Source organism: Haemaphysalis longicornis, unplaced genomic scaffold (genome assembly GCF_048455015.1).
Source record: "Haemaphysalis longicornis isolate Haplotype H1 unplaced genomic scaffold, Haemaphysalis longicornis Haplotype H1 scaffold_1, whole genome shotgun sequence".
NCBI classification, from domain to species: domain Eukaryota; kingdom Metazoa; phylum Arthropoda; class Arachnida; order Ixodida; family Ixodidae; genus Haemaphysalis; species Haemaphysalis longicornis.
In genome coordinates, this window is record NW_027526203.1 from 146,207,416 (window position 1) to 146,228,414 (window position 20,999).

The window sequence follows — 20,999 nt, forward strand, 5'->3', positions numbered from 1 at the left end:
GCAGTCCCAAAGTTGTCTTCATGGTTTTCCGTGGAGCGTCAAAACGGGGACCGACGCACAGTACACGTTCTATGTCCTCACGAACATTGCAAGCGTGACAGTGAGGGGAGGCAACTGGGCGCGTCTTGTGCAACTAGTGGTTAGTAAAAGCAACATTGAGGCGAATGCGGTGAAGAATTGCTTCGCCCGCTTACCCAGGCCCCACGGCATTCGGAAGGTGCAGGCGGGGTCAATTTTATACAAAGGCTGACACGTTGTAGATCTGCCCGTCCACATTGATTGTTGTAACTGTCGTGCGACAGAGTACGCGTCGGTAGAAGGGAATCGGGATGATGACGCTGGAATGGTTGTGGGCCGCGCAAGCTTTTTCGTGAGCCACCACATTCCCTATCACGACACAATGCCCAAATAGCCACTATAGCACTGCATTGTGCAGCAAGATGGTAACCTGTGTATGCAGAGTGTGTATTTGGTGGGCCAGTTGTTCCCGTGGAAATAAGGCCTGTTGATGAAGTGCCGCTCGTGAATTTGGCCAGAGAATATGGCCCATTCGTTTAGGTGCCAATTCTTCAGCAAAGTGGCATGCTATCGTAACACCATGGCTGACTAATTGGTCAGATAACTGGAACGTGTGACGTCTCCCCCCCCCCCCAACCCACACACACACACACCTCCCAAAAAGAAATGCAACACGTGTGCCGCTCACCCTTTTTTTTATCTATTTCGCAAAAGAAAGATTCATCGGCAGGGCTGACGGCTCCTTACATGCGTTCATCCCTCTTCCCCGCAGAAAAGACCGCAATTCTTTTAATTTTGATAGATTGTAGGGTGTAACATGCCGACGCTACACAGGCGATGAGGCGCGCCGAAGTGGAGGGCTCCGGATTAATTTTAACCACTTGGGGATCTGTAACGTGCGCCGAAATCTCGAACACACTGCCGTTTTTGCCTTTCGCCTCCATCAGAAAATCGGCCGCCCCGTCCGGGAATCGAACCCGAGAACGCAATTCTTGCACTGGACTGCTGTAGCTACTGTATCAACTAGGTGCGTGGAATAATTTTTGTTGTTGTTGTGATATGTATTTATTAATCTTAATTACACTCCGTGCCTCGACCTTTGTCATCGGCGGAGGTGGAGATGGGGGAAGGGAGTTGGAGGATGGGGCGGGGGGCGGAGTGTCCCGATTACATGCGGTCCTGTACAGCGGCTTCTCGAATGTTTACGAGAAGAGAGTCGAGGACCTTCTTCCTGTGCCCTGTAGAAAATTTTTGCTTTTAAGCTTTGGCTCGTGCCGCTGAGTCTGCACTGGCATTCATACCAGTCCCTGCATTTTTGGAATGAACCTGCGTTGTGAGTGACAGCCCGTCCTCCGTGTCTCTTCGCATCTGGCCCCGTCCGTCCCCCTGTGGTAAAAATGAGCGTTCGCCTGCTACACTGCACACTTCCTCCCGAAAATGCGGTGCGTACAAGCAGCCGCACATGACAGACGTGCGCGGCAGCCGGCAGCCCCGCGTGACAGACATCCCGTGCGCGCATCGACGCCGCAGACGGTGTAGCTGTGGTGCTCAGCCCGGGTGAGGTCGAACCAGTTTCGCGCCAGACCGGTCCGAGTCAGGGCCGTCGCGCACAGCGCGCACTCGTTCGTCGGCCGTCGCGGGAGGCAGCAGCCACCATGGACGGCGCTTGGGGGGCAACGCTTGTGGCGACGACGCTGGCTGCTGCACTGCTCGGGGTGAGTCGCTCGCTCGCTGGCCGGAAGCCGCGCGTGCGAGATGCGCACTCGGCGTCGCCTTCGGAGCACGTACTCAGATAACGGGGCTCTCTTTGGGACCATTTATTTTCGCCACATTATGAGGTCGGGGACATGTATGAGCCAGAGCTAGCTTTGCTACAGCTTTTCACTTCATGATAGAAGACGTTCGGGGGAATGATTAGCGCCACAAAACTGGGAGCGCAGTGAAGTTAGCACTTGAGTGACGTGACGGCAGCGACCGGTAGCGAGAAGAACGCGCGAGATAAAGCGCACTGTGAGACGTTCGTGATGAGTTACTTTGTCTCTTCATAGGTCTCGTAAAAGTCGAGTCACGGGTAAATACATAATAACGGGAGTGACAAAATATTTATCAATTGAATCGCGGCCCGTACAGGCGTCTGTTGTGTTTTTTTTTGTCTCTTGTCGGTACTAGGCCTGATGTCTCCGTTTTTTATCTGTCAACGGGGGGCCAGGTGAGGTAGCTGTGAAAAAGCAAAAGTGTAGTCATTCTGTGCGCCCGGTGGAGTAAAATACGCGACTACCCGATGAATGGCCACCTATCACAACATGACAACGGCTGAATGGCCAGCCTCGAGCAAGACTGCCGAGCTGGAAACGAGCGGCGGCAGTGTGGGCGGCACTTCTTGGGATGCGCCGCCGCCTCCGCTTGACTGAACTGCGGCCACCTTCTGTGAAGAGAGCTCGCATGCATTCCTCATCTACACGCATTTATCGTTTATGACCGCTTCGTTTGGAGGCTTTATTCGAGACCGCCGCTGGTAGTTGGGCAGCGATTATTACAAGGTAGAGTAAACAGGCCAAATTATCGGTAGCGTCGCACAAAGTATTCTTTTGGGGTAATAATGGCTCGTCGACTGACACCACGTTCGCTAGTGCGTATATATATATATATATATATATATATATATATATATATATATATATATATATATAGAAAGAAATGCCGGCAGTCTACAACGCCAAAGAAGGCATAGGGGAGTGGTTAGACTATTTATTACCGTTAGTGACGTTACATTATTATATATATATATATATATATATATATATATATATATATATATATATATATATATATATATCTATATATATATATCTATATATATATATATATATACAGAAAGATAGGTTGGCAGTCTACAACGCCAAAGGAGGCATAGGGGTATTGTTAGGCTCTTTTTTTACTACGGTTAATAAATTTAACAATTTTTTTAAATATAAGGAAGAAAGAAAGAAAGAAAAACACGCGCCCAGAGTGGGGACCGAACCCACGCCTTTCGTTTAGATCTCGAATGCCTTACCAATTCGGCATTCGAGATCTAATCGAAAGGCGTGGGTTCGGTCCCCACTCTGGGCGCGTGCTTTTCTTTCTTTCTTTCTTCCTTATATTTAAAAAAAATTGTTAAATTTATTAACCGTAGTAAAAAAAGAGCCTAACAACACCCCTATGCCTCCTTTAGCGTTGTAGACTGCCAACCTATCTTTCTGTATTTCCTCAACGAGCTCCTCATTTCCTAACTATATTATTCTCTCTATATATATATATATATATCAAGGTTGCAGTCGTCATTGCCAGTGCTATTCGGCTTTTCGAAATATATAATAGGGCCGAATGACGTGTGCTTGTCACGTTTCTTTGATTCATTGATAAATAAGCGAAAATATAAGTCGAGAAAAAATCCGCCGTTTTCCGGGAGCGGGACTCGAACCCACATCTCCGCATAACCGGTGCGGTGCGTTAACCAATTACGCTATCCCCACAGCGGCTTCTCTCTCGACTTTAAAGCGGGGGTTTATATTTACAAGAGCTCTGAGGCCGGTCAACTAGCGCCGCATAGCACTGGCAATGACGACTGCAACCTTGATATGTATCTTTACCGAGTCCCTCGTCCCGTATCTCTCTGTTCTGCTATATATATATATATATATATATATATATATATATATATATATATATATATATATATATATATATATATATATATATATATATATATATATATATATATATATATATATATATTTATATATATATATTGTAGCAATGCTAATGAGCAGGTCTTGTAACGTCGTAACGCAATCAGCCCATTGGGGTATGCGCCACATCAAGAAAGAGTGCCATGTGATCGTGGCCAATCTATACATGAGGGTATGCGCGCATACTCTCATGTATGCGCGCATACGACACCGACCGCATAACTAACTAAACGCTTTGTTTTGGCAGAAAACAAAACAAACGCGGGCAATCTTTGCCGCATGGTCAACAATTTATATCGTCCGAGCAAAGGGAGGACAAAAGTGCGGCGCGAACCATGCGCAGTCTGTAGTTTGTTGTGCTATCGGCGTGGTCTTTAGAATCTCTTTTTCATTCAAGTTTGTGTACGTGGCCCAGACTGGAAGGTGCCGAAACGTCCGTTTGTGAGAACATTTTTCTACGATAACACATTCCACGAGCGCCAACCTTCGTGCGCAGTGAAAAAAGTGCGGCTCTCATCCTTGGTTCGAGGAAACTGTGGTTTTGTACCGGCATAAGGGTCAAACTTTTAAGGAGCTGGTGGAGGACTTTTATATCGCTTCACATGATACCAAGTGGGATAGCAAAACATCAATCGCGGTACAGGAGCGAGAGACAAAGAGCGCGCGCTAATAGGCACTATGTTTATCTAATCTTTGGTTTGTTTTCAAGTATAAATTTTGTGACTTTCGATAAATTGGTAGTGGTGAGTAGGCGCTGGTGTGTGCCCTTTCTGTCCGACCCTCGTTCATTCTGCGCTTTTAAAGTTCCTTTCTCCGTCTCGTACAGACAAAGAACACAAAAGAGGCCACTTAGTTGTGGATTGGTTCATGCCCTATACTCGAACTGATGTCATGAACCAATTCTCTGTCGTTTCAACAAGGCTAGAATTAACACGGAAGTTCCCGTGGATGGAAGTGATGCCGTTTCACTTTTGCAGCTCTTGGCTTCCACGGCGACCGGCAACCCTGGAGGGAGGGAAGTCCTGAGAGGCCCCACCGGGCCAATCGTCAAGAATCACTTCACGACAGACAGGACAAGAGGTATCCCGTCATGCGCACACTCCTTCACCTTTTTAAAAGGAGAGCTGTTTAAGATTGTGCGTGGTCCGTTGGCGTTAGCAAAAAAAAAAATACAAAGAAGAAAGCTGCAGTGACATCTACGTTGAGGTCTTAAGATGTACGACGCGATAGCGTTACTTCGACTTCCAGTGATCGTTTTGGAACGGAGTTGCTGCATTTACCATTTATGCTTTACAAACACCGAAGGTCAGTCAAAAGAGTAAGAATAGCCTCAATGGTTTTAAACCACCATGGCACAGGAAAGACAGAAACAGAAGCCATCAACGCTTGTGTGGTTTAAGATGCTGGCGTGAAAGATTGCGGTACTTGGTGTTGATCAGTTTCAGCGAGCCCCGAATCCAGCAGCTCGTTCCCCGCCCTCTCAATCAGCTCACGCTGATCTTGTGATGAGAAGACAGTCAAAGCTGCCTCTCATTTCTCCACAGAAGTGGAATATGTAATGTTTCAGTTGTTCTCCCTTGAGCATCTCCTTGAACATGGCAAAGTGGCGTGGAAAAGGGTGCACGTTTTCCGCATTTACATAGTTTTCAGTTAACGTCGGATGTTCCCTACCAAACATCTGCGCCCTATAAATTGGTGAATATATACATTGGTTTGTTTCGTGCGCAGAGCTTTCGCTTCTTCAGCACGCGAAGGGTCGTGTTCCTGGGCTTGGAAAGAAGAGAGGTTCTCTATATTTTTCGGGGAGGGGAGTGTGGCAGCCCTGGTTGCGAGGAGAAATATATGTGAGTTCGAGTGCTTCTTAGCAACCCTTAATCCCTTCCAGAACCTCGCGTCAGGGTGTCCAGTAATTTCAACTTACTCGATTGTAGATGGTAGAATCTTTCGGAAGCGTTTAGGTATTCCGTCTGTAATGATGTTTCAAATGCTGTGACAAGAGTCTGTAATGATGTTTGTACTTCTATTTGATAGTTTCGCTAGTCGGATTGCTGACAGGACGGGCCCAATTTCCGGTTGTTCCGTTCTTGTGTATGGGGAAGGATCGTGCAGTGACGAAGATTGCTAGGGTAGACCATTGCGACTATTGTTGCCTCAGTAATTTCTCACGTTCCGGCGTATGTGAATTCTGTGTTTGCATGGTTACGATGATCTAAATGAAGGAATTTGATCCTGGCTTCTAGCCTGTCCTTGCGTAGGTTTGGATCCAATGATTTAGGTTGGGAAGGGTTTTTAGGGGTAGTCGCTGCGTCGTTGACATGTCTATCATGAAGTCCAGTTTCTTCTCCGCTGAAAGGGGAGGGGGAGAGAAGTTACTATCTTGGGTACATTTTCTCGTCCCGGTTTTATATAACAGCTGCTTCCTATGCAATAAGAGAATGGTTTTTCATGTCTTCAAAGGTGCTATATTATAAGGCCCAATTTTAGGGCATTTCCGGCGACCGCGAAAATTGGTAGGTTCTGGGCTGCCTTATATCTGTTCCGATGAAGGCGTTTATTTGGTTTTCTTCGGTGAGGGTACGGAACGGCAGGCTGTACGATAATAAGTGCCTGCATGGGTCTTATCGTTTCCTCTTTCACACGTGCTGTTCCCCTGGTTAGGCATTGTACAATTAATGGGCACAATTCGTTAAAGCTTTTTGTATTTTCACGATTGTGAGAACGGTTCTGCCGCTTCTCAGTAGGGCTATGCCGAGGAGCCTTGCGTGGGTGTTCTCGGTGGTGACATCCAGAAAAAAGTTATGGTGTTTTTTTTTTAATCTTGGCCGCGTGATGCCATCCCTCGTTTACCACACACACATCGCGGTTGTAAATGAACCGCGAAAAATTTGAAAAGTAAATTAAAATAAAGTGCGGGCCATCCTGAGGAGGTGGGTGGAAGCGAAGCTTTAGACACTACCTACCACGGTGACTATGACCCACTTGCGTTATTCACACGTTGCACTGTACCTGTAACACGTTCATTATTATTTCGCTTCGGCACGACGTTAAGAATAACCTTATGATCGGTGTGATGCTCACTCAGACTTTGCGTTGTCACCGCCGGTATATTCTTTGTGAACGTTAAGTCAATGAACGTTCCACGGATTGTAGTCGGTAGTTTGGTATCAGTGTTTCACACGGGTCCAAACCCTCGGAGGACGAAATGGACGAACCACTGGCGTGCACACGGCCGCTACACGTGCCGTGGGCTGAGCGCACAGCGGCGCGAGTGGTCGCGTGATGCTATCACGTGACATTCAGCGAAAACGCAGGGGATAAATCCGCAGCTGTGCTCCGGTGACTACAATGTCTGTCTCCCCCGTCTCCGCTTGCGCTCGTAGCTCAATCGGTAAGACAACGGTATATAGCTCCGTTTATCTATTCGGTCCAGGTTCGATTTCTGGCGGTGCCAGTAATTTATTTTATTTGTTCGGGGGAGTTTTCTGTTGACGTCGACGGTCGCGACAGAACCCTTGGCTGGTAGAGGTACAAAGCTTCGCTTAAAAATAGTTTCATGAAGTGCTATAAACTTAGTTTTATTTTTTACTAGGAGATATTTTAGTTTATTTATGCTTATAATGCAGACTTTCTTGGTTCTTCAGACACTGGGGATAATCATCTGCCCCCCCCCCCCCCCTCTTTAGTTAGGTGACACAATGTTGGTGCCGGCGTTAGTTGCGATGGGACAGCCACTTTGGTGTGATGGCGTCAGTTGCGGGCACGGTTGGCGACCGTGTCAGCCGCGCATGGTACCACGGACATGGCGTTGAAAGAATATCACTGCGCAGGCGCGGCACAGGCTAAAAATGCATGTCCGCCGTAGTATAATTCTTCTCCTTTGCACACTTCAGTTGCCGCTGCGGCATATTCTAGATTTAGGAGAGCCCTCGCATCTCGCTGTCTCAGTCGTAGTTTGCCGTTGGCAGCGATGACGTATTTGCGCGGACGCTTGATGAGGACGGCTAATAGCGGATGGCAGCAGCCACGGGGAAATCGAAAAATGAGCCTAATAACGTTATGGCGTTAAAAATCGCCCGCACTGACTTTTCGGCACAAACAAAGTTAAAGAGAGGGTGAAGTTTGCTTCAGACGCAGGGAAAAGGCTGTATCGGTTTTAGAACAGCGAATGGGCCATGTGCATTACAGACGAAAAAGCCCAGGCCCGTATAGGTTGTGGACATTAAAATGGCCCTGAAAGGCGTTTTGAGCACACTAAATGAAGTAGCGCAATCGTTAGGTTGGGTGGTGAACGTCATCTGTGCCAAGTAGAACATGTCTAAGGGCAGCGGAAGGCTCACACTTTCATTGCAAAGTTTGCTGCCGCATTCCCACCCTTTCCTGCGTGCTTTTGGGCTCTGCCATCTTCCCGCAAGTACGTCATCGATTCTCCCACGTGCGTCACGAAGCAGAAATCTTGCAACTGGACGGCTTTTTTTCTCCCTTCCGGCGATGAGAAGCGTTGTCTGCTCAGCGTCAACAGGCTGCGGCGGCGCCTTTGGTTAATTAGCGCTTCCTGCAGTACGCTTAACGCTATCGTGTTCGTGCATGTTTATCTTTTTTACTCTATTACCACGATCCTCCCTAAGGCTCGTTGGCTAGGCTGACATGACGACGACACGATGGCGACGCCTACTTCCGAGTTGGCAGACCGCTTTGTCACACGACGCCGACGGCGACACGAACACGTCGGCCAATCGAAAGTCCGAGTTGTAGGATTAGTTCGCTGACCAAAGACGCCGACAATGCCTATCGGCCGAACCGTCGTTGTGAATCCACTGAGAAGCGAAAACAGCGCCCTGACAAATTCGCGACGTAATGAAAGCGGCTCTGTCCTAAGTTGTAATAAACATGGTTTTGTCCACGAAGTTCATTCAGCTCAACCACTGCTGGCAACTCTAAGGAAACTTCCCTAGATCTAGGGGATTTGAATCGTCTTTAGGGAAAAAGGAAAATTTGTCAACATCTAGGGAATTTGTTGCGTCTACGTTGTTTTATGCATTCAGTGGTGTAATGGTGCATTTGTTAATTTTAACATTCATTACCTTTATATAACTATGAGGTGCAATGAAGCGCAGATACCTCAATGAAGCGTATCCATTTCACATAAATGTGCATCCATCAAAACTATCGCTCCTACGTTTGGCATTGTTTGCGTAAATTTGAAAAGAACATAACTGATGAATTTTATTAACTTGCTCGCTCAAATATCTCATGCACTGCGCATCGTCTTTGCTCGTTCCTATTAGTCATCTTATTTATGTGCTTCTGTGGTATTACAAGTGCACTCTTTCGTAGTGCAGGATTTTTGTGTCAAATGTTGTGTAGTGCAAGGATTCCCGTTTTTGTGACAAATACGCACATTAAAAAACCTTGCGGTCGTGTGTACTTCGATAATCGTATTGGGCGCTGTACGTGCGGCAGTATTAGGATCGCGTTTGCCGCGGTTCACGCGATCACTCTCATGTGGCTGCCTCAGCGAGCGATTGGGACGAGCGGTTGCGGATCCCCATACGGATCGTTCGTCGCGTCGATCGCAGAAGTCGCTCTATGTGGTTACTGTTAAACACATTATCTGAGAGAAAACATTTAATACCCGCATTCAGCAAAAAAAGTTCGTGCCAATCCATCCTGCGAATGTGGTTGGAAAGCGAAGCAGTAAACGACACCCATAACGATTACCCATGCGACGTCACTTGAATTCGCTCACGTCGCTCTACAAATAGTGAAACCAGAGAGAAGTGAAATGCACCTAACCACACACTTTATTACTTCATTCTTTGCTAAGGTTAAATCAATGCATGATGCATGGACGGTGGTTGGTTGAGTTGTATTGCTGCAGCACATGAGTAGCGCTTGTGTGGAGCGATCTGGACTTGGAGCATCTGCTGAACACGAGTTCGCGGGTTCGATTCCCGGCCGCGGCGGCCGCTTTTCTGATGGAGGAGAAAAGCAAAAACGCCCGTATGTACGAGATTTCGGCGCACGTTAAAGATCCCCAGGTGGTCTAAATTAATCCGGAGCCCTCCACTACGGCGCGCCTCATCGCCTGTGTTGGGTCGGCGCGTAAAACCCTACAATCAGATCAGATCTGGACTTGGAGCTTGATACAGTGTATAAAGTAACAAACTAAAGAAACGCACATTATTGCATTAGCTAACGTGTCGTGGCTCAGTTTCAACTGAGAGAACGAATTTCGACGACCCGTCGACGGCCGGCGGACTAAACGCTGGGCCGACACCGACTGACTCTGTGGGAAGGTCGGCGAGCCGTGCAGTAGCGCAGTCAAGCCAAGTCATTTCCTCCTGACGTCACGCGAAAACGCCACAGAAAATGGGCGAGGATGCAGAGAGGAGGACAGCATTTTCGAATTGATTATTCTACTAAATAAATTCGCGTAAACGCACTCAGAGTGGTCGAAACATGGCCGGTGGACTCGGGACTACAATGAGCGCTATCCCGCAATGTTTACAAATCACTTCAGTATCCCTTTAAGAGCAGAGGAGGAGTTATGGAAGGTTTATTAGCTATTACTGAATCAATATCAACCATACTTTTTAGCCTTAGGCGTAAAACAAAAGCACGTTGGTTCTCACAAAGCGAAATCGCGGTTCTCACTATTCTCACAAAGCGAAATCGCGGTCGCAGTCGAAACCGTGATGTTGCTGGATGTAAGCTATACGGGGACATTATGGAACCCTACTGCGCAACTGTTATTCAAGAAATGCTCAGTTAACCAGCCATGAGTCCTTGAAATCAGGTAGAAAATATTTATGTGGCATAAAGGGTGCGGCTGAATGTAGTATACAGGTTATTTCCACGCAATCTCCAGTTATTTTGTATTGCAGTCGACTGAAGGCTCGCGGCCGCTCAGTCAAAGTCGCGGGTTCAAATCGCGGTAGGGTGTTGCTTTTTGATTTTCTTTTATGTGGCATGGTTTGTGAATCGTATTGGCGAATCCAAAACAAAACTTTTTGGCAGAACTGCGGAACTACCATATCAAACTCCAATGCATCGTTTAAGTGGTAGGCACGATTTGTTCAGTTTTCAACTCACGCTTTGTATATATAAAAAGGCAATTGTACTTTCAGAGGACGAAATACTCATGTGTGTATTTTGCAAGATTGTTATGTCTTTATATCTAGAGTAAACTAGTTTCCTCCCATCCACTTAAACAAGACACAAGGTAGGCTTAGGGGAGGGGGGGGGGGATATGGGGCCGCGGCCGGCTAGTAAACACTCCACATATCGCAACTGGCAGCACTGAGCACCTAAAAAATGTACGAACAGCCTTTCAGCCAGAAAAGGGGCTGCAGGCCATCAGGAGAAAAAGCCAGGGTGGAATAATAGTTTTGTGCAATCATACGCACAATCGAACAATGAGGAAGGCGCGCACGGTTCAAAAACTCATACTAGCCTTCCGAGACCGCTCGTAATATTTGTCACGGCGTACTTGTCTAGTAGTTGATAAACACAGGGTCGCGTAGGAGTTTCTCGAAAATTAAGGGGGGAGAGAGTGTGAAATGGAGTACACGACGAACTCTAAAGAAAGTTCCTGTGCCGTACCGGGCAACCCTCCAGCTGCTTTTTGTTACGGTTATAAATGTTTAAACCGACCGGAATAATGGAATGGAATACAACTGCCCGTGTATGCGCGTGCATGGCGTCACCACAACAAGAGCAAGCCCGACATTTGCGCGAACGAGCGGCTAGTTAAGGGATATATAAACCAACGTCAGCTCGAAACGCATGTACGGGCTCACTCTAACAAAATTTGAGGCGATTCTTTAGTCATTCCCTCACACATTTTCGACTCCCTTATGTACCAACGGATGCCGCCGCCGCGAACGCATGGTGACAGGCTCTTTCTCTTTTTGCGTAATATTTCGGCGTGGTGTGGAGGCGTAAAAGTCCCGCCCCATTCCTTCCATCACCTTTTCCAGCCGTGAGCGGAGTGAAGGATTCATAAGCAAAATTATAAAAAGCGGCCCCAACGGAACACAGAAAGTCAGACGACCTCGTCCCATACGACGCTGCGGCGCAGAATATCGCAGTAGGAGACGACGCCCCCAACCGGATGTTCTTGCGGACGTCAAGAGATGACACCAAGCAAGCTAGGAACGGGTGTTGAGATTTGTGGCCTATTTATTGTTTTTTGTGTACTTGTGTTGGTTGACTTTCTGGTTGCAATTTATGTTCAGCGTAGTCGCTAAGGTGGAAAATGAAGGAGTCCAAGAAAGATAAGTTTAGGGATTAACACACTGAATCTTCACGGAGCAAACTGAGGCCGCTAACGAGTTTGCGTCTGTAAGCAGGCCGGTAGTCGGGTGGCGAACAACGCTTATTGCGCTTGCAACGTAGTCGATATAGGGACAAATGGTGACGTAACAGGTCACGTGATTTAAAAAAAAGGGCTGGTGACGTCAGAGTGACTCAGCCGTGCTACAGCATCATTATTGTGCACCACATGAATCTTGAAAAGCCAAATATTCGCTGGTCATGGACCAATCAGCCTTAGCACTGAAAAGGACACGGCGAGTTTGAAGGAGACCATTTTTCAGGAAAAAAAGAAAAATGACGGCATGCGTTATACTACTCATGGCTGCCAAGGCACTCGACAGCGGTGCACCTCATTTTACAATCAAAATTTGAATATTTTAAGGAGTGATTATTATCGATGTTGTAAACTATAGCGGCACCTATGAAAGTGTGTCGCATTTTCGAATGACCCTTAGTTATAAATGACACCATAGTTACAGTGTTCGGGTACGCGTATTCTCTTGTTGCCAGTGCATGCTGAAATGTGTGTCGCACGTGTTCGAGAACGTGCGCGAGCCAATCCGCGCGTGCGCAGTGGTGCTGACGTGCGAGCCGGAGCGGTTCCTGGTACGGATCAACTTCACGCAGCCCTTCCGCGGAGTGGTGCACGCGGGAGACAAGCGCGACAACTGCCGCATCCGAGGCGACGGCTCCCGCCGCTACACGCTGCCCGTGCCGCTCAACGACTGCAGCACCACGCACAACGTGAGCCTCTCTTCTCTGCACTAACTGTCCATTCTTCTGAAACGATATATATATATATATATATATATATATATATATATATATATATATATATATATATATATATATATATATATATATATTGCAAGGCAAAGTCACGGGGAAGCACAGACCGTTTATTCCGGCTTCGCGAAAGGAACAACCCGCAGAGACTGCGACGAAGAAGACGGTCGCACGAGGCACGCGATATCAGGGTGGCAGCCGGTGGCGCGTGAATGAAGATGATGCTGATGATGGGAGTGTTTCTAGATGCTATGAATGGGGAGAATGACCACTGTAGCGATCGGTATGAAAACATCGCTCACACTAACTTCCCCGGCGGTCGAAGCGGCCAACCTGGCCGCAAGTCAGAGGGATGGCGATCGGCGAAGAAAGCGTTTTAGACGCGAAACATGCACAGTCTCAACGCCACGGCACCGACGGTCAGTGACACCACACGTAGGAGTAACTAAGTAGTTCACTGGAGAGGTACGCTGAAGGACTGTGTACGGGCCAATGAATCGTGGCATAAACTTTTCACATAGCCCTGGAGCACGTAGAGGTGTGGAAAGCAACACTTCGTCTCCTGGTTCGAAGGTGACGTCCCGGCGATCTGTATCGTATCGAGACTTCCGGTCATTCTGGCAGAACTCGGTGTTCAATCGGGCGAGGTTCCGGCAATGCGCGACACGAGAAACAAATTGATCTGTCATGGTAACTGTTGGAGAAACCGGGCAGGAAAAGAAAGATGCGTCCAGAACAGATGGTGGATGCCGGCCATACACGAGGAAAAACGGTGAAAATCCAGTGGTACTTTGAACAGCAGTGTTGTAGGCGTATGTTACAAAGGGAAGAATGGCGGCCCAGTTTCTGTGGTCGGGGTTGATATAGACAGAAATCATATCAGACAGAGTACGATGAAAGCGTTCTGTCAGGCCATTTGTCTGAGGATAATAGCTTGACGTGGTCTTGTGAATGGTACCGGCAGCCCGAAGAACTTCCGCAAGGACTGCTGAGAGGAATGTGCGTCCTCGGTCACTTAAAAGAGTGCGAGGTGGTCCGTGACGTAAAAAGATGGCTTGCAGAAAAAAATCTGCGACTTCGGAAGCGGAGCCGGTACGCAGAGGAGCAGTTTCGGCGAATCGAGTCAAATGATCTACAGCAGTCACAATCCATCGATGGCCAGTCGAAGTTGAAGGCAAAGGTCCATATAGGTCGATGCCAATGACTTCGAATGGAGCAGGAGGGCAAGGCAGGGGCTGTAGCATCCCTGCAGGGCTGAGGTTGAGCGTTTACGACGCTGACAGGCAGCACATGATGCAACATATTTTGCGACGCTGGTGGAAAGGCCTGGCCAAAAGAACCGGCTCCTAATGCGGTCGTAAGTTTTGTTGAACGCAAGATGGCCAGCCATGGCGTCATCGTGAAAGACTTCCAGGATTTGGTTCCGAAGACAGCGAGGGATGACTGGAACCCACCTGTCGCCGGTAGGGTGATAATTGTGACGGTAAAGCGCTCCACCATTCAAGAGGCGAAATTTGTTTAGTTGGCGGCGGGAGCGGCCATTAGGTGGTGAAGCAGAACCATCGAGTTGTTCCATGAGGTGTCGGCAGTACGAATCGGGTCGGTTCGTTGAAGAGATACAAGGTTTGATGGAATATCTTGTTCTGCTGTGTGCAAAGGCGCCATTGTCAGCGTGGGAGAAGAGATGGCAGGGGGCGTGGTATCCTTCGGGGACGGCTGTGGGCAACGGGACAGGGCGTCAGCATCATTGTGAGTCTTGCCCGACTTGTAAGTCACCGTAAAATCGTACTCCTGTAAACGGAGAACCCAGCGGCCAAGGCGTCCAGATAAATTTTTGAGCGAGGATAACCAACAAAGAGACTGCAACTGGTCGAGACGTAGGCAGGTTGTTCGCACATCAATTACGCTTGTGGGGTTCTGAAGAGCAAGGGCGTTAAATGCGAAAGGAGCAATTCCCTTCAAGATGTGGCGCACCTTGTGAGCCTCGGGCATGCTTTGGTCCACCCTGCGGCATAGGGCAAGAACGTCCTCGATGTAAGAAATGTATGTTTCTTCGGGATGTTGCACGCGAGAGTTCAGCTTCTTTCTGGCACAATCTGAGCGAAGAGACGGGGTGCCAAAGGCCTGGCGTATCTCATCCGTAAAGGTGGTCCAATCAGCGAAGCGTCCTTTGTTGTTGTAGAACCACGTCTTCGCCACCTCGTTTAGAGAGAGGGGGACAATGTGCAGCTTGAAAACGTCATCCCACCTGTTAAACTGGCTGACGCGGTTGAACTCGTCAAGACAGTCGTCGGCATCGTCCCCGCGAAGACCAGCGAAGAAGGGAGGGTCACGCTGGGGGCTTGTTAGCAACCACGTCGACGCCGTTTGAGCGGCGGACTCCGACCTGGCTTCTCGCTGCATCGGCGGAGCTGGTAGTAGGACGCGTCGACCCGAACGGAGCTCCAGGGGTGTAACTGGGAGCGGCGGAGGATGGGGTCAAAAGGCAACTCCACCACTTGAAAGGCAAAGTCACGGGGAAGCACAGACCGTTTATTCCGGCTTCGCGAAAGGAACAACCCGCAGAGGCTGCGACGAAGAAGACGGTCGCACGAGGCACGCGATATCAGGGTGGCAGCCGGTGGCGCGTGAATGAAGATGATGCTGATGATGGGATTTTTTTCTAGATGCTATGAATGGGGAGAATGGCCAATGTAGCGATCGGTATGAAAACATCGCTCACAATATTACTGATTTATTTCTTTATTCCTGTTTCATACAAAATTGACAATCACCTCATTCGGTTCTATAAAGCACCTTAAAGTAGCCGTATAGCACTGGCAATAAGGACTGCATCTTCGATGTATATATATATATATAAATATATATATATCTACAGATAACACAGAAATAAGGGTGGGCAGTCAAGAAAACCTCGGAAAGCAAAGGGGAGGATGTGGTAGGTCATTGAAACAGATAAAGAATTTGGAAAGAAAGAAAGTGGAGAAAAAGTGCCCGCCAGGTGGGATCCGAACCCACGACCTCCAGAATACCGGTCTGGTGCGATAACCACTACGCTACCGGCGGGGCGATTTCCCCCTCCACTTTCTGGGGTATTTATGTTTAGGTATTTTTGTTTCCTGTGCTTGCGGGTAGTAGCCAGCGCCACTCGGACTACTCGGTATTTATATATATATATATATATATATATATATATATATATATATAAATATCGTAAAGGCGCGGTGCTTTGCCAACGAAAAGCCGCAAGCGTGGTTAGGGGCCAAATCACCAGCAAAGCGAAGAGGACGGCCGCCAATTGTAAGAGGAGAAAGAAGCTCGGAGCTCGTTCGGAGAGAATAAACATGGTGTTTTGAGAATCGGACGTGGTTTCATTACAAGCGGCGCAGCCCACAAGCCTTCAAGCACCGAGGCGACTCAGCCTCCGGACCTGCTCTCCCTCGCGGCGATCCGGCCGCAGGGCCGGCCCTCAGAAGCGGCCAAGGCCTGGCACGCCTTTCAGCCCTGCTGCCCGAGTTCATCGGCGGGGCTGTGGTACCAGCACGAGCACCGAACGGAAGTAACGCCCAGCGGTCGACGTCTTCTTTACTTGCCGCTGCTTCCGCCGTTCACGCAGTGATCACTGCGGACTTTGGACTCTCCTCCGTGAGTGACCAACCTCTCGCAATGACGACCACTGCAGCGAACGCCGGCCACCGTTTTTGGAATGCCCAGGCCCTCAAACAGATGTGTCAGCAGCTTCGCGACGTCATTCCCAACCCGTTTCCATTGCCCGCCCACACGGGCGTCCCGGTCTTCCGAGGGTTCCAGGACGATGCTGTTTCTTTGGCAAAGCTGATCGATGCCCTTGCCACCCACCACACTTGGCCCGACCACACCAAGTGGTTAGTTGCACAAGAACGCCTGCACGATGCTGCTCGAGCATGGCACCTGTATGAAGGTCACTCCCATCTAACCAGGGCAAGCTGGAGCGGGGCGTTAGTCACTGCGTTTAGCGGGTTGTCAGCCAACTACGACGCTAGCATTATGGAAATGCGTGCCCGTCGCAACGGCCCTAGCGAGAACGTCATGGCCTACATCTACGACGAGCTGCGGCTGCTCGCAGACTGTGACTTCGCCTTGGTGTCTCCTGTTGCGAGGCAGTATGTCATAGACGGCTTGGCCGACCCCGCCCATGCTGCAGTCTTGACCGTGCAGCCGCCTGATTTGCACCTGCAAGATTTCGTCAGCATGGCTTCAGAACTGCAACACACTGCAACCCGGCAAAGGCAGGAGACTCCCCAGCGGTCTCCTGCCTTCTACCAGCAAAGCGAAGAGGACGGCCGCCGATTGGAAGAGGAGAGAGAAGCTCGGAGCTCGTTCGGAGAGAATAAACATGGCGTCTTGAAAATCGGATGTGGTTTGATTACAATATATATATATATATATATATATATATATATATATATATATATATATATATATATATATATATACAGTAATTTTCGTTATAACGAACTCGCTTTACTCGAAATATTGCTTTATTCGAAATTTCTTCTGGTCCCAACCCAAACCCATGCATTTTAGGCCGCATTACTCGAAGCGCACGAAGAGCAGGACCGGGTTGGAGCGAAGTGGCGAGCGGAGGCATCGCCGAGCGGCGGCGATACAGCGGCGAGTCGGGCGGTCAACATGGCAGGTTAACAAGCTGGCGTTTCCCCTGAGATTTTTTCGAGCCCGTAATTCGCGCCAACCGACTTTAGACAGACGGTCCAAATGCGCGGCAGGGTCATTGGATTTTGTTCCTAGACATTTGTCAATTGCGTGGACGCGACGGTGCGCGAACACTGACACTCGAAGCGTAGAATAAGCAGTGTCGTCGACAGCGGGGCGCCGAAAAACTGTTGTTTTGCAAACTTCACGGCTGAACACGGCTGAACCCCGTGAATGGGCCTTAGTCAGGCAGAGTCCGTCTGCCTTTAGCCCACTCACCCGGGAAATTTTTGTCTGAATAAATCATTTTGGAAATCTGAAAAAAAAAAAAGACTGCCAGAACAGAGGCCCTCGCTATGCATGTAGCGAATCAGAATGAGAAAAGATGGTTTGATTGATTGATTGTAGGGTTTAACGCGCCGACGCAACGCAGGCGATGAGGCGCGCCGTAGTGGAGGGCTCCGGATTAATTTTGACCACCTGGGGATCTTTAACGTGCGCCGAAATCTCGCACACGCGGGCGTTTTTGCTTTTCGCCTCCATCAGAAAAGCGGCCGCCGCGGCCGGGAATCGAACCCGCGACCTCGTGCTCAGCAGCGCAACGTGAGAAAAGATGGGCTCGTTGAATTGAGAGAAATAAGTGTTGGTAGTCAAGCTTTTCTTTTTGAAGCTTACATTGAAAGAAGCCACGTACGAAACAAAGCTTCTCGCTGATACCACTTTCATACGCCCTTTTCCTGAGTACGCAAGTGCAGCCTAGTTCTCGGCTTCAAAGGCGAACATTGCTTTATTGAAAAGCGGGCAACGTATGGCCGTGCACTTTATGTTTAGGCGGTACAGGCATGATGGCTCTCCAACTCAAATGTTACAGCGTGCGGGCCTTAAGGATTTGGGAAAACGTGGCAAAGTGAACCGTTTAAAGCTCTTGTATTTACTCTATCACATTGTGCTAAAGATAAACCCGTCCTACTCGATGTAAACATACGCACACACTTTAAGAATACTTCTGTAATAATGACACGTTCTACTTTTCCTTCTTTCCCCGTGCCACCAGAAATTGGAATTCACTAGATCACACCATTACTGAACGAACAACAGTAGAGAAATTCAGTGTTATTGCTGAAATTGCTATCCTCTCTTGAAAGCAGGGTTGCCCTTCTTACGCTCTTTATGTGCCTGAATGTGTGTGGTTTGGGTATCTGAGCAAGGGCTACCTTTTTTTGCACCGTTTATCTTTTCTTATTTTATTGTATAATTTCTTTGTTGGTGCACATTGCGTACTTTATGCCAACCTTTGTTGTTCTTCTTCGTTCCGTATTGTAAATCAAATTGTGTGTTTTTGATATGTGTTCTTTGACGGTGCCTGCTTTGACGGTGCCTGTCAATCGCAGTAGGGATTGACAGTATGCATAAATAAATAAACGACATCAGTGTATTCAACAGAAAAAATAAAGGTTCGGTTACGGTTCGGGTTCGGGTAACTTCATCAGTTCCGGTTCGACTAAATCACGTGCCGAACCGCTTCACAAATCGGTTAGAGGAGTTGAATTATCAGCGAAGTGAAAGAAATGTTTAGTAGTTTAAATCGACCACAAAAACAAAATAGAAGCAAGAATTCAGGATGCTGTTTTTTACTTATAAAGCGGTGCAGTTTAAGAGACAACTGCGAACAAATGAGCCGGGTATTAGGGACAACAGACGAAAAAGCGGCGATTCACCAGCGACTTTCTCGCCCATTTCTTGTGTCGTCCAGGGATACTTTTGCAGGGGTGGAACAACTGCGCCACTTGCGTCATTGAGCGCCAAACTTGTTTATCTGCGTCATCCTGCGCCGAACCGACCCTGCTGCGCCAAACTCGTTCATCAGCGCCGTCATACGCCGCAGCGCCTGAATTGAGCCGCGAGATACAACCGACATGATGCCCGCCCGCGAAAACTTGGCTGAAACATCTTGTTTTCGGTTCCATCGATGCTATGAGCGGCTATGGAACTCGGCTTTGGCTTAGCCGTAAGGCCACAGACTCTACGTGCCTCCTTTTTGAATTTCTGTGTGTTGCATTTGCACAGTAGTGTTTGCCGGTGTCGGCCGCTGCGCCAGAATCAATGAAAAATGACCAAAAGTAAAATGTTTTTGCGGCTCATTGCAAACAGATTAAAATAATATCCGCATGAAAGGTTGTAGTTTATTGGAGGTGAACATCAATATAGCCGCCCATTTTTGGCAATCCTAGCCTTGCTGCCCGCATCTTTCCGTTGCTGCATGTATTGAACAAACAAGTTCTTCCACGCTTTGCCGTCGCTTGTTTTTTTGTTCGCATTTGTTTTGAGGTAATTAGTGATTTTCGCCTGTGAACTGGAAACGGAAACGAATTTTAAACTTGTAATAAACTTCCTGTGAAACGGAGGGAAGGCTGGTCGCCTTTTTTCTTCCCTTTGTTTTTTGTACGTAGAAAAGAAAAAAAAAACTGAAATTCGATTCAATTCAACTTTGGGGTTAGCTTTGTTTAGTGGAGGATGGCCCAAGTTTAATCGTACCTTCTGACACCCTCTAGTTGCGTAGTCTCTGGCTTAAGTTCTCCGACTCTCGCAACCATGTGACGGGCGAAGGCAAAGCTATTTTCAGCTTCCCACTGAAACCGCTGTTCGATGGAAAAAATTCAAGCCAACGCCTTGTTTTACGAAATGCCGCCGTCGGTTCGCATAAACACTGCCCTTTACCGGACACGAAGCGAGGCCTGGTCTGATCTCTTTCGGCTCTGCGCGTGACGTTTGACCTTCGAACGTTAATAACGCGGCGCGCTCGCTGGGGCCGAAGATAGACAACTCCGCATTTGGTAAACTTTTAGATATAGTACAACAACTGCGTTCCTGGTTCAGAGTAAGCTATACTGCATGGTAGAACACCTGATATAGTAATTAGATCAAACGTAATGGGCAGGGGACTTGCCCAGCGGGCTGTAGGGAGATTAGGGAGGTACCTTAATCCGGTGAAATGGTGTTACCTCTGGTCGAAATGGCAATTCTGGCTGCTCCAAACCTGCTCCAAAAATGCCTTTCTGGCTGCTCCAAGCCTGCTATAAAGGGCACTTGTGCCTGCTCCCAGGACTGCTCCCAAACCCATGGACCCTGTTCCACCCCTGTTTGGGATGTTTTCAAGAGATTGGACAGGTGTGTCCGGCCGACCTTTTTTATTTGGGCGAAATATTTATATTGTAAGCAGCAGTGAATAACCTTAAGCGCCGAGATTTCTCCATGGTTTTCCCTTTATTTATTTCCCATCGGTGCATCTTCTTCATCGTCTTACTTCCCCGGTTCATCACCGGCACATCATTGTTTAGACGCGCGAGGCTTCATGATCATCATAGTAGTTCGAAGTCACTTCTCGGGTTCGGGCTGCTGCTTGCCGAATAAGGGGCATTCTCGCCTTCATCCAAGCCTTCTCGCCTGAGCCTCTCA

General features: G+C 48.3%; 1 protein-coding gene across 1 annotated transcript in view; it reads left to right on the forward strand.

The window, feature by feature from the left end:
• Positions 1-1,586: 1,586 nt before the first annotated feature.
• LOC144137782 (uncharacterized) overlaps positions 1,587-20,999 on the forward strand; it is a 37,725-nt gene continuing 18,312 nt past the window's right edge. The window contains exons 1-3 of the mRNA XM_077669761.1: positions 1,587-1,733; positions 4,727-4,829; positions 12,640-12,809. Coding sequence (XP_077525887.1) covers positions 1,674-1,733; positions 4,727-4,829; positions 12,640-12,809 — 333 coding nt within the window. The 5' untranslated portion in view covers positions 1,587-1,673. The remainder of the gene's footprint in view (positions 1,734-4,726; positions 4,830-12,639; positions 12,810-20,999) is intronic.